This window comes from Echinops telfairi, unplaced genomic scaffold (genome assembly GCF_000313985.2).
Source record: "Echinops telfairi isolate 266 unplaced genomic scaffold, ASM31398v2 ScPeMD7_7469;HRSCAF=8507_1, whole genome shotgun sequence".
NCBI classification, from domain to species: domain Eukaryota; kingdom Metazoa; phylum Chordata; class Mammalia; order Afrosoricida; family Tenrecidae; genus Echinops; species Echinops telfairi.
The window spans coordinates 107,646,586-107,658,579 of NW_022111373.1; the positions used below are offsets into that span (position 1 = coordinate 107,646,586).

Below are 11,994 nucleotides of genomic sequence, written 5' to 3' on the forward strand. Positions count from 1 at the left end.
GAAACAAGAGCTGATGTGGTCTATTCAATGAAGTTTTCTGAATCAGTGCCCCTAATAACCCCAAGAACGGGCCTAAAATCCAAGACGTCAAGAAAATATTGTTTCTGTTTCCTGTGATTTGTCCACAGTCTCAGAGACACCGCCCTCTCTGGAAATCAGGATCTTTGAACGACTGAAGACTGCCACCTTCAGGCCAAACTCTGTAAGGCAGCTGTATGATGTCCAAGTTCTGTATCTGATGGGGCATGAGTGTGTCAAATCGTCTAAGAGGGTTCTTCTAGCCCAGAAATTTATCTCATTTTGATGAAAAATAATCTAAGTATGTATTATACTAAGATATGCACCCTTGGATTGGCTTAAAAGTCCCCTAAAAGCCTACCTCTATTTGTAATTTAAGTATTTCATTTTGTTTCTCCTTTTCTTGAGTTCTTAACTTGGCATTTAACTCTGAAATTTCCATCTTCTTTTCCTCTATCAGTTCTTTGTGCTTTTCTTCATTTAATTCAACTGTATAAAACAAAACTAAATAGAGTTAATTCATTTGAATTTTAAAAACCTCTTAAAACCTTATGCTTCTTTAGTGTCTTAAACCAGCTATACAAAAGTAAAGTTTATGATGAAAACATTTATTTTAGAAAATTTTTTATGTATGAGATAACTTTCATACACTGTCGGTTCCAGCCTTCAACATTAATTATAGCTCAATGTAAAGAAAACACAAATTCTCACAACTAGACCAGTAGGTAACATCATGATTAACGGAGAAAAGACTGAAGTTGTCAAGGATTTTGTCTTGCTTGGATTCAGATTAATGTTCATGGAATGAGCAGTCAAGAGACCAAAAGGCAACTTGCACTAGGTGAATCTGCTGCACAATACCTCTTTAGAGTGCTGAAAAGCAAGGATATTACTTTGAGGACTAAGGTATTTTCCACTGCTCCTGTGCATGTGGCAGTTTGACATTGAATAAGGAAGACTGAAGAAGAATGGATGCGTTTGAATATGGTGCTGGAGAAGAATGTTGAAAGTGCCACCAGCTACCAAAAGCACAAAAATTCTGTCTTGGAGGAAGTACAGCCAGAATGCTCCTTAGAAGGGAGGGTGTGAGACTTCCTCTCCTGCACTTTTTCTGACATTGGCTTGTGGCAACCTGCTAACTTCACTAATAAGCCCCTTCATTGTGAGTATGGTTTGAGTTCTGTGTGACCACTGCAAGGGATTACTGAACCCAGCAGAGACGCAGACTGTTGTGGGAAGGCTGAGTGGTATCAGAATAGGGTAACGAAAGAGGTAGGGTGAAGGCATGTTAGACCTCTGCTTTGTGGTGGCTGCTCTCAGGTTGGGTGAAGTTGGATTCTCCTTCTCCCTTGTGTAGCTGGAGAAGGTCAGGTGTGGTCTCTGCTCCTTGTTGGCATTCACCTGATGTCAATGAGTTGTAGTAGTAGTTGCTGTAACCACAACTAATTAGAATGACTACTACTTTCTTAGATTTTAGTCCCTGTTTTCCTCACCTGGACTGATACAGGCTCTCTACCTTCTACATACTGTTCCCAAATCTATCATTCTAAAGCACACTTATAAATAAGACACCTCAAAACTTTTTATCATTTTCCATTTTTGTAGCCTGACAATTCAAGGGGTCAAAGAATATGGCCTTAGTTGCAGTCTTGGGTCTTTCTCTTGCTGACCTTAAAAAATAATTCGGCTTCATAAGCAGAAAATGAGCAATTCTTCTCTAATAGATTCTATGCGTCCCCTTTTGAATGCCAGGGCTGTTAGTTTCTCTTAGCCTAGAGATTCTTCTTCCCATCTTCCCCAGTCAATCATATTCAAACTTCAGGGCTTAGTATAAGGACTCTAGTGGAAAGGTTCTTTCTTAGTTTGGAATGATGCAAAGTTCAGAAGACTGTATTAAGCTATCTTTAACTTTAGAGCATTTGACTTTTATATGGTCTCAGTCTGTACCAATGAAGTGCCTGGAAGCTGCACTGCTGAAGATACAACACTGAATTATAATCCGTACTGAAAGCTGAAGTCCTTGGTCTTCATCCGTGAATATTTGAAGTCTTCCTTGCTTTCACCAAACACGGTTGTATCACTTGCATATTGTAGGTTGCTTCTGGGCCTTCCTCCAATGCTGATGCAGTATTCTTCTTCATATGGCTCAGTTTCTTGGATTATTGTTTAGCCCACAGATTAAATAAATATGGTGGAAGGATACAACCCTGACACACACCCTTCCTGGTTTTAAAGCACATAGTACTCCCTTGTTCTGTTTGAACGACAGCCTCTTAGCACAATGAAGTGTTCTGAAATTCCCTCTCTTCTCACTGTTACCTATAACTTGACTCGATTAGAAGATGGACACAAGGTATCAAAATTATGCTGGCCTTATAATGGAATGGAAGTTGTGACTTGTTTTTATGCTACTCTTCTGAAAGTGTTTGTGAATGATTAGCATTTCTCTCTGGGATGTTTAGTAAAACTTCAACAGAAATGCCATCTGAGCCTGCAATTGCCTTTGATAGTTTTAAATTATAGATTTATTTACAAATTTTAAAAGTTTATTGACATATAATTCTTACGCCATACAATTCAATGGCCTAAACATATTAAAATCATTGCCACAATCAATTTTAGAACATTTTTTTCATTCTTGTACTCGTTATTATTAGCTCCCCATTTATGCTCAACCTCTATTGCCATACCCTGAGAAGCTATTAATATAGTTACTGTCTCTATAGATTAACTATCCTGGATTTCATATAAAGAAAACTATATACCCCTCTCTCCAATGATACTAATAAAATAAAACACAGAAAAACCTCAATCTAAAAGAAAAGAATGAGTCAAAATGGAAAACAAATGGTAATATGATAAATTTTAACTTAACTGTATCTGCAATGGACTCATTTGAATTTTCTTCAGTTTTAACCTGAACTTATATGTAAGCGTGTGTTAGGCAAGGTTCTCTAGAGAAACAAAACCAGGACACTTATGATTATATATATATATGACGATAGGTTTATATAGCAAGAAGGAATATAACAGCTAATTAGTCCACACAGCAGTACAGAAGGCTCAGGTCAACTCATTTTCATGGACCAGTTAATATACTGAAGGTCCTTCAACTCATGAGCGCTCTTAGTCTAAGGCAGTGGTTTTCAACCTGTGGGTCACGACCCCTTTGGGGGTCAAATGACCCTTTCATGGGGGTCGCCCGATTCATAACAGTAGCAAAATTACAGTTATGAAGTAGCAACAAAAATAATTTTATGGTTGGGGAGTTGACTACAACATGAGGAACTGTATTAAAGGGTCGCAGCATTAGGAAGGTTGAGAACCACTGGTCTAAGGTCAAGGAAGCAGATAGCAGAATCTTCCCTTAGGCAAGACAAGCAGAGTCAGCCTGCAGGCAGCAGATGGCAGGGTGGGACAGCAATAACCAGTAGCCTTGGGAGGATAGTAAAGCAGGTCTCAAGTGATGTATAGCAAGGCCACATCATCCACAGGTTGGCTCAGCCCAGAGGTAGTGCAGCACTCGGTTGAAGCAAGGGACTAGGTCAAATAGCAGCACGCTGGTCTGATCACCAGAGAGAAAAGAGAGGGAGGCCTGCTTCACCAGGGAGAAAAGAGAGGGAAGGAGGCCGAGTCATTATCTCGGTTGCTCTCAAATCAACTTGCGACCTGATTAAATTCTGCCCACATATTTCTATGGAAGGCTCTTTAGGACAATAAACCTAACTATCAGAGTCTGTTTCACAGTCTGTTCCACAGTCAGCCCTTACCCTGATTCTAGTTGTTGATATTGACTTTCTCCATCGGGTCTACCCACAGATGTAATCAATTTCATTTCCATATGGAGAAGTCCATATGTATAGTCACTGTTTGTGTTGTTGGAACAAGGTATTTGCTAGGCACAAGTTGTTGGTTTTGCAAAATTCTATCATGCAATCAACAGCTTCATTTCCATCACCAAGTCCATATTTTCCAACTACTATTCTTTCCTCTTAGTTTCCTACTTTTGCATTCCAATTGCCAATAATTATCAGTGCATCCTGATTACATGCTTGATCAACTTTAGACTGAAGAGGTTGGTAGAATTCTTCAATTTCTTCACCACTAGCTTTAGTGGTTGGTACATACATTTGAATAATAGTTTATTGATTAGACTTCTTTGAAGGCAGATTGACATAAAATTATCACAGGCAGCACTGTACTTCACGAATGATTTTACAATGTCCTTTTTGACAATAAATGTAATGCCATTCTTCTTGATTGTGTCATTCCTAGCAGTAAATCATATGATTTTCTGCTTTCAAATGGCCAATACTAGCCCATTTCACCTCATTAATGCCTAGGATATTGAACTCTATATGGTCCATTTCATTTTTGACTACTTCCAATTTTCCTAGATTCATATGTGACACATTTCAAGTTTTAATCATTAGCAGATTGTTGCAGCTCTGTCTCCTCAACTTGAGTCATTCCCCAGCAGCAAATTAAGATCCAGAAGACTCCACTCACGCAGACTTTACCCCATTCATGTCACCATGGTTGTCTATATTTTGAGAAAGTAGCTCCTCATAACCACATTTTGAGTGCCCTCCAACTAGAGGCACCCAACCTCCTGCACTTTCTTGGGCAATATTCTACTTCCATTGGTTTAGCTTTCAATATTAGACAATATTTGAAGCTATGCACAAGGTTTTTAGCAGCTACTTCCTCTGAAGTGCAAAGCCGAGTCCTTCTTCTCTGTTCTTATTCTGTGAGCTCCACTGAAACATGTTCACTTTGGGTGATCCTATTAGTATTTAAAAAAACAGAGACATAGCTTCCAGCATCACAACAACACACAAACCATCACGGTATGAAGAGTGGAGTCTCAAAACTGGAAGAAGGCTTATTAACAACCTGCAGTATGCAGATGATACAACCTTGCTTGCTGAAAGTGAGGAGGACTTGAAGGACTTTCTGATGAAGATCAAGGAATGTAGTCTTCAATAGGATTATAATTCAATGTAAGGAAGACCAAAATCCTCATGACTGGACCAATAGGTAATATGATAAATGGAGAAAAGTTTGAAGTTGTCAAGAATTATTTTGTCTTACTTGGACCTACAATCAATGCTCACAGAAGCAGTGGTCAAGAGAGCAAAAGACAAGTCGTATTAGGGAAATATGCTGTACAAGACCTCTGTAAAGTGTTGGAAAGCAAGGATGTTACTTTGAGGACTATGGTGTGCCTTACCAGTCATAGCATTTTCAATTGCTTCCTTTGCATCTGAAAGTTAGACAATGACTAAGGAAGACCGTAGAATTGATGCATTTGAATTGTGGTGCTGGAAAAGAATACTGAAAATACCATGGACTGCTAAAAGGACAAACAAGTCTGTCTTGGAAGAAGTATGGCCAGAGTGCTCCTTAGAGGCAAGGATGGCAAGACTTGCTCTTTTGTATTTTGGACATATTGTCAGGAGAGAGCAGTCTCTGGAGGAGAACATCATGTTTGGTAAAGTAGAGAGGCAGCAAAAAAGAGGGAGCCCGTCAACAAGATGGGCTGACACTGTGGTTGTGACAATCATAGGAACAATTATGTGTATGGTGCAGAACCAAACATTATTTCATTCTGTTGTGCATTAGGTCACTATGCGTCAGAATAGACTCGATGGCATCTAACAACAACAACATACAGAAAGGTATAAAAACTTAAATGGAAATGTATAAAGGAAATGCTCATTCAAGAATACCTGCTGTTCTTAAAAACAGCTTATATGCGGGGTCTTAAAAACTTGTGAAAAGATTGAATTAAAATATAGTGGATTTTTCTCCATGAACTTTTTGAAGCCCCTTCATATATACATTCACATTATTTTATGAAGTCTAAGAAATTAAAAATAAAAACTTTACCTTGCGTTTGCATGTCTTGATAAAGTTTCTTTATTTCTGTCTTGTATCCTTCCTCTTTGATTTTCATTTCGTTAATAAGTTTGGCAATATTGTTCTCATATTCCTAAAGATTAGAAAATCTCCTAATTTTTCAATTGAAGTGCATGCATACAACTCTTTGATCAACTAGGAAGGTAAATTTTTTAACTTTCACATGTAATAATAAATCTTCATTGATTGAATAATCAGTTTTGAGAATAATAAATTTCTGTTTTAAGAGAAAAGAGACCATAAAGGGAGAAAATCTTTTTATCTTTGCATCAGTATACTCACTAAAATATAAAATATTTGGTTTAATTGTATGACTAAGTTCCACTACATTATTAACATTTGTCTAATTCTCAGTAGAATGTTAAATGAAACCATGTAAAGGGTTAGTTTTATGAGAAGGGTTTAGAAAGAATGGATTTAGGGTTGAGAGGTCTTGGACAGCTGCTGTGGCAGTTACATAATCTACTGTCAACTTGAATGAAGAGGCAGAGTCTAGCCTGTCAATCAGGTCATAGCCAATCAGGCCTTGGAGTGGGCATGGCCTTCTCCCGAAGATTCTGGGAACTCCTTTCTCTCTAGAGGCAGAACACACACTCTCCCTGTGAGACATTTCTATTGACAAGCCACATGGGGCTATGCTGATGAAGACAGAGCCCTGGAGCTGGAAGGGCCACATGGAGACCCCTTCCACAGCGCTTAGAGGCTTCCACTGCTACTGGATCCACAAGACTTTCCACCCATTGGCCTGTGTTCTTCCTGCCTTCTGCATCATTGCATGTGTTGTTGTATGTGTTGCGTGAGTCTGCAGAGGAATTTATAGACTAGTATCATCGGATGGATGGGCTAATGTCCGATATATAGACTTGATCTGGACTGAGCTGGGATGTTTTCTTAATATACAATTACTCGTTGATATAAAACTTTCTTATCCACATGAGTATCTATGAATTTGTTTCTCTAGTCAACTCAGACTAACAGGTGCTTTACATGAGCTTCTTTGGTTGATGAAGCATAGGTATGATTTATCATACCAAGACTAGGGAGAGGACGCTAATAGCGGTGGTGGGAGAGAAATCCTCCAAAATACATTTTAACCCTTTTCCCGAGGCATGATCCTACATCATAAAACCATTCAAAGGATTCAAACGTAAGCCAGATAAAAGGCATGAAGAATGAAAGCTAAATATGATAGTAGGAAAAAGGCTACAATGAAGGAAAAAGGAGATTGCATCCCAAACCCCTATAAGTTGAATGTATCATTGTGTCACTAAGAATGATTTAGATCAGGGATTATTAAGTTAGATCCAGTGGATAAGATTTTTAGGGCCCATTAACTTCCTGAAATTATATGCCAAATATTCTCTGTGTGTGTGTGTGTGTGTGTGTGTGTGTGTGTGGACTCACTCTAAACCATCTGTCATTGACTCATAGTGACCCTACAGGGCGGGGTTGAAATCCCTGTGTGGATTTCTTCCTCTTATCTTGCTTATATCTGAAGCCTTTGAGTGGTTTAATGACTGCTGGAAAAGGAGTGGAAAGCCACGTATGTCTTTGTCCTGCAGAGTGCCTGGTGGTTTAGAACTGTTGACCTTGCAATTAACAGCCCAACTCCTAACCATTATACTACCAGGGTGCCTATGTATGGAAACTTTATTATTTGTGTCCATTCTAAAGAAAGGTGGCCCAATAGAATTTAGAAAATATTAAACACATTATCATAAAATCGATTGCTTTGGCATAGTCAATGAAACACAAGTAAATATATTTTGGGTAGTCTCTACTTTGGATCAAGATCCACTTGACATCAGCAATGATATCCTTATTCCACATCCTCTTCCAAGTCTTTCCTGAACCTCTGGCAGTTCCCTGTCAATGTACTCCTTGCAACTAATACTGGATGATCTTCAACAAAATTTTACTTGCATGTGATATCAATTATATTGTTTTATAATTATTCTGTTGGGTCACTTTTCTTTGAAATGGGCACAAATATAGACCTCTTCCAGTCAGTTGGCCAAATTTCCTGGCTGAGATGAGTGAAGGCTTCCAGTGCTTCATCAGCTGCTAAAACATTTCAATTGGTATTTCATCCTGGACCCTTGTTTTTGGATAATTCTTTCAGTGGACCTTGAACTTCTTCCTTCAGTACCATCGGTTCTTGCACATATGCTACCTCTAGAAGTGGTGGAATGCCAATGAGTTCTTTTTGGTATAGTGACTATTATTTGCATCTTCTTTTGATGCTTCCTGTATCATTCAATATTTTGTTCATATAGTCTTTCAATATTGCAACTTGAGCCTTTAATTTTTTTCTTAAGTTCTTTTAGTTTAAGATATGCTGAGTGTGTTCTTCCCTTTGGGCTTTCTAACTCTAGGGCTGTACGCATTTCATTATAATATTCAACTTTGTCTTCTTGAGCTGCCCTTTGAAACTTTCTGTTCAGCTCTTTACTCATAATTTCTTCCATTAGCCTTAGCCACTCTACAATTAAGAGCAAGTTTCAGAGTCTCTTCTGACATCCACTTTGTTCTTTTCTTTCCTATCTTTTTAATGAACTTTTACATTCTTCATGAATGATGTCCTCCCTCAGCTCATCAGGTCTTCTGTCATTAGTGTTCAATGCAACAAATCTGTTCTTGAGATGTACTTGAAAGGTGGGATAGACTTAAGGATGTATTTTGGCTCTCGTGGACTTATTTGAATTTTCTTCAGCTTTGGCCTGAACTTACATGTGAGCAATTGATGGTCTCTTCGACAGTCAGCCCCAAGCCTGATTTTAGTGGTTGATGTTGAGCTTCTCCATCATCTTTTCCCACAGATGTAGCCAATTTGACTTCTCTTATTTCTTCTGAAGAAGTCCATGTGTACAGACACCATCTGTGTTGTTTAGAAAAGGTATTGGCTAGGAACAAGTTGGTTTTGCAAAATTCTATCACATGATCTCCAGCTTCATTTCTATAACCAAGATCATATTTTTCAATTACGGTTCCTTTATTTTTGTTTCTAATTTTTGCATCCCAATCATCAGTAATTGTCAATGCATTATTTATCAATGCATCTCAATTGCATGTTTGATCAATTTCTGACTAAAGACTTTGGTAGACTCTTCAACTTCTTTACCACTAGCGTTAGTGATTAGTGCATATATCTGAATAACAATTGTATTGATTGGATTTCTTTGAAGGTGGATAGAAACACCCCTTTTGACAATGAATGCAAAGTCATTCCTCATGATTGTGTCAGGTGGCCCCTTGAAACAACCCTGCTGGAAGTACACTTGAATCCAATGTCTATTGTTTCTTTGAGCTTTAGAAGCAAGATAAGGAAGGGGCAAGGAAACAGGAAAAGGAAAAAACGGATATTTAAGTCACCTCAAAATTGGCAATGAAAGGGTAAATTTTCCAAGAGCATAGTAGATGCTACTCCTTTCTCCCGAATATTACCTAGAAGTTCCAGGAAGGGTTACAGCACCAACCTGTGACTCTTCCAAGTCTTCAAAATACGAGCTAGATTGATTCTTTTGAATCATTCTTCAAGTAGAAGTCCTAAGGCTGATGCATATCTTTCTTGAGCTTCGCCAGTCTTAACTTTACCAGAGTTTGACATATTAATTCTTAGAAGTATGAGGAAAATTTAGCTTTGTAAACTTCCCAAAGGGGACTTGGATGAGAACCATTTATTGGGCTCTTTTTATGTTCCAAGCACTGTTTTATGTAATCTCCTATTGTTACTACATTATTCTTATGAGAGCAAAGAAAAAATAGCAAAGTGTAGTTGTCATTGGAAGAGAATTTGGGTCACATTTTTTGTTTCACATGAAATTCCTTTTTCATTTGGATCAAAAAACAAAATTTCAATAGATTAAGAAGTTATTAAGGAAAAAAAAAAGAAGTTATTAAGGAAATAGACACATGTACTTTATAATAGGAAAAGTTCAAAAGTGTTAATCCACATGCTGTAGTAAGAAGTCTGCTAACACTATTAAAAAATATGTAGCAAAATGCCTGAAACTTTTATTTTTCTAGAAAGAAAGGCAATTCAAGTAATTTATTAGTGTACTATTTTCTATATAAAGACTGGGGGCTAAAAACTTCTATTTCCTTAAAAATAAACATTAATTTATTAAAAGATTCTGACATATACATTTTATGCATGTACTTATAGGTGTACATATCATAATCTACAAGTTTTGTTGTGTTCATTAATGAAAATTACCTCTTTAGTTTTAATTGGATAAGTCAAATGCTGTGTTGGGACTTGTTTAAATATAGTGACATATAAACTCACCTTTTTGTGAGATTGTAGTTTCTCTTTCATAAGATCAGCATTCTTTTTAAGTTGTTCATTTTCAGCTGTGTGGAAACCACCAATGAGCATCATAAAATTAGAGCATTTTCAATTAAAATGTAAATGTTTCACACTTCAAGCTTCCATTCATGTTTGCATTCAGTAAAAATGCATACAATAGGCACTTACTGTACATCAGACATAATTTCAGCTATAGAATTCATTTCAAATGATAGACCATATATTGGGGCATAAAATAAATTAGAATAAGTAAAATCAATTAGAATAAATTTAAAAGGATTGAAATCATAAAGACCATATTACCTGGATAAAATATATGTTTTCTGGACAAAATGTATTTAAATCAGAAATCAATAGCATAAAGATATCTAGACACTTTCCATATATTTAGAAATGCAGAGTAGAGATCTGAGAATGCTTAAGAGTGATAATAGTAAGAGCAAAATAAAATTAATTACATGCAACTAAAAGAAGTCTTAGAAGAAAATTTATCACTCTAAATGCTTACATTAGAGACAAAAATGTTTGAACACACACCCTGGCCCACCAAGGACAAAATTCCTTCTCAGAGCAGCCAGTGCACAGAGAGGATCACAGGGCCGGGCCCATCAGGAGACACGATGACGTGTTCCTCACTCTCACACAGCGCTAATGGGGACAGCCCTGGGGACATGGTGTGGGAGATGTGCCCAATTCCACACCACTGCACTGGGGTGAACACTAAGGATGTACGGCAGAGTAGCAAGGGGACCAAAGCAAGGGGTCCCCGAGGAATGCCACAGGTGGACTTTGGGGCCAGGGCATGGCACTCTAGCGGACTCAATTGGCAAACACTAAAAAAGGTCAATGGAAAAAAAAAAAAAGTCAATGGAGAGACCTGGAACCTTTTGAGGGCTCAGGTTTTGCTGTTGGTCTTTCTTCCTTTGTTTTGTTGTATTAGCTGTTATTGATTTATTTTTTGTCTTCTTTTGTTTTGTTTTGCCCTGCTTGTTTTTGCATGCATTATTGTCTATGCATGTCTCTTTGGACAAGATGGGTGGGATGAACAATCCGGAGGAGAGAACAATGGGACAGACAGTTCAGGGGGGACATGGGAGAGGGAGAGATGGGGGAAAAGGACGTGGGTGCCCACAAACCCAAGGACAAGGTTAGAATAAGTGATCTAAAATTGATGGCGAGGAGGGAATAGAATGCTTGGTGGGGAGCAGGGGAGGCTCTATCAAAGGAAATGTAGCCGAGAGGAATTACCAAAACCCAAATGAAGCGGGTTAGTGGGAATGATAGTAGGATGGGAGGAAAATGAAAGGAAATAGAGGAAAGAACTGGGAGGCATAGACGCTTATAGAGGTCTAAATATAGGCAGGTATAGATGTAAATACATTTATATACAATGACGGGGAATAGAACTATGCACATATATTTATTTTTAAAGTATTGGGCCTCTATTCAAGTACTCCCTCAATGCAAGAACAGTTTGTTCTACTAACATGGCACTTTGTGATGTTCACCTTCCCTGACAAAATGGGTGCATAAGCAAATGTGGTGAAGAAAGCTGATGGTGCCCAGCTTTCAAAAGATATAGTGTCTGGAGTCTTAAAGACTTGAGGTTAAACATGCACTCTTCTAGCTGAGAAGCTACAAAGCCCACATAGAAGAAGCACGCTAGCCTGTGTGATCATGAGGTGTCAATGGGATCAGGTACCAGGCATCAGAGACCCAAAACAAAACAAACAAACAAACAAACA

General features: G+C 38.0%; 1 protein-coding gene across 1 annotated transcript in view; it reads right to left on the reverse strand.

Annotated features, from left to right (window-relative positions):
* CCDC152 (coiled-coil domain containing 152) overlaps positions 1 to 11,994 on the reverse strand; it is a 60,653-nt gene that overhangs the window by 14,617 nt on the left and 34,042 nt on the right. The window contains exons 4-6 of the mRNA XM_004716934.2: positions 10,229 to 10,293; positions 5,911 to 6,013; positions 380 to 507 (exon numbers count right to left, since the gene is read on the reverse strand). Coding sequence (XP_004716991.1) covers positions 380 to 507; positions 5,911 to 6,013; positions 10,229 to 10,293 — 296 coding nt within the window. The remainder of the gene's footprint in view (positions 1 to 379; positions 508 to 5,910; positions 6,014 to 10,228; positions 10,294 to 11,994) is intronic.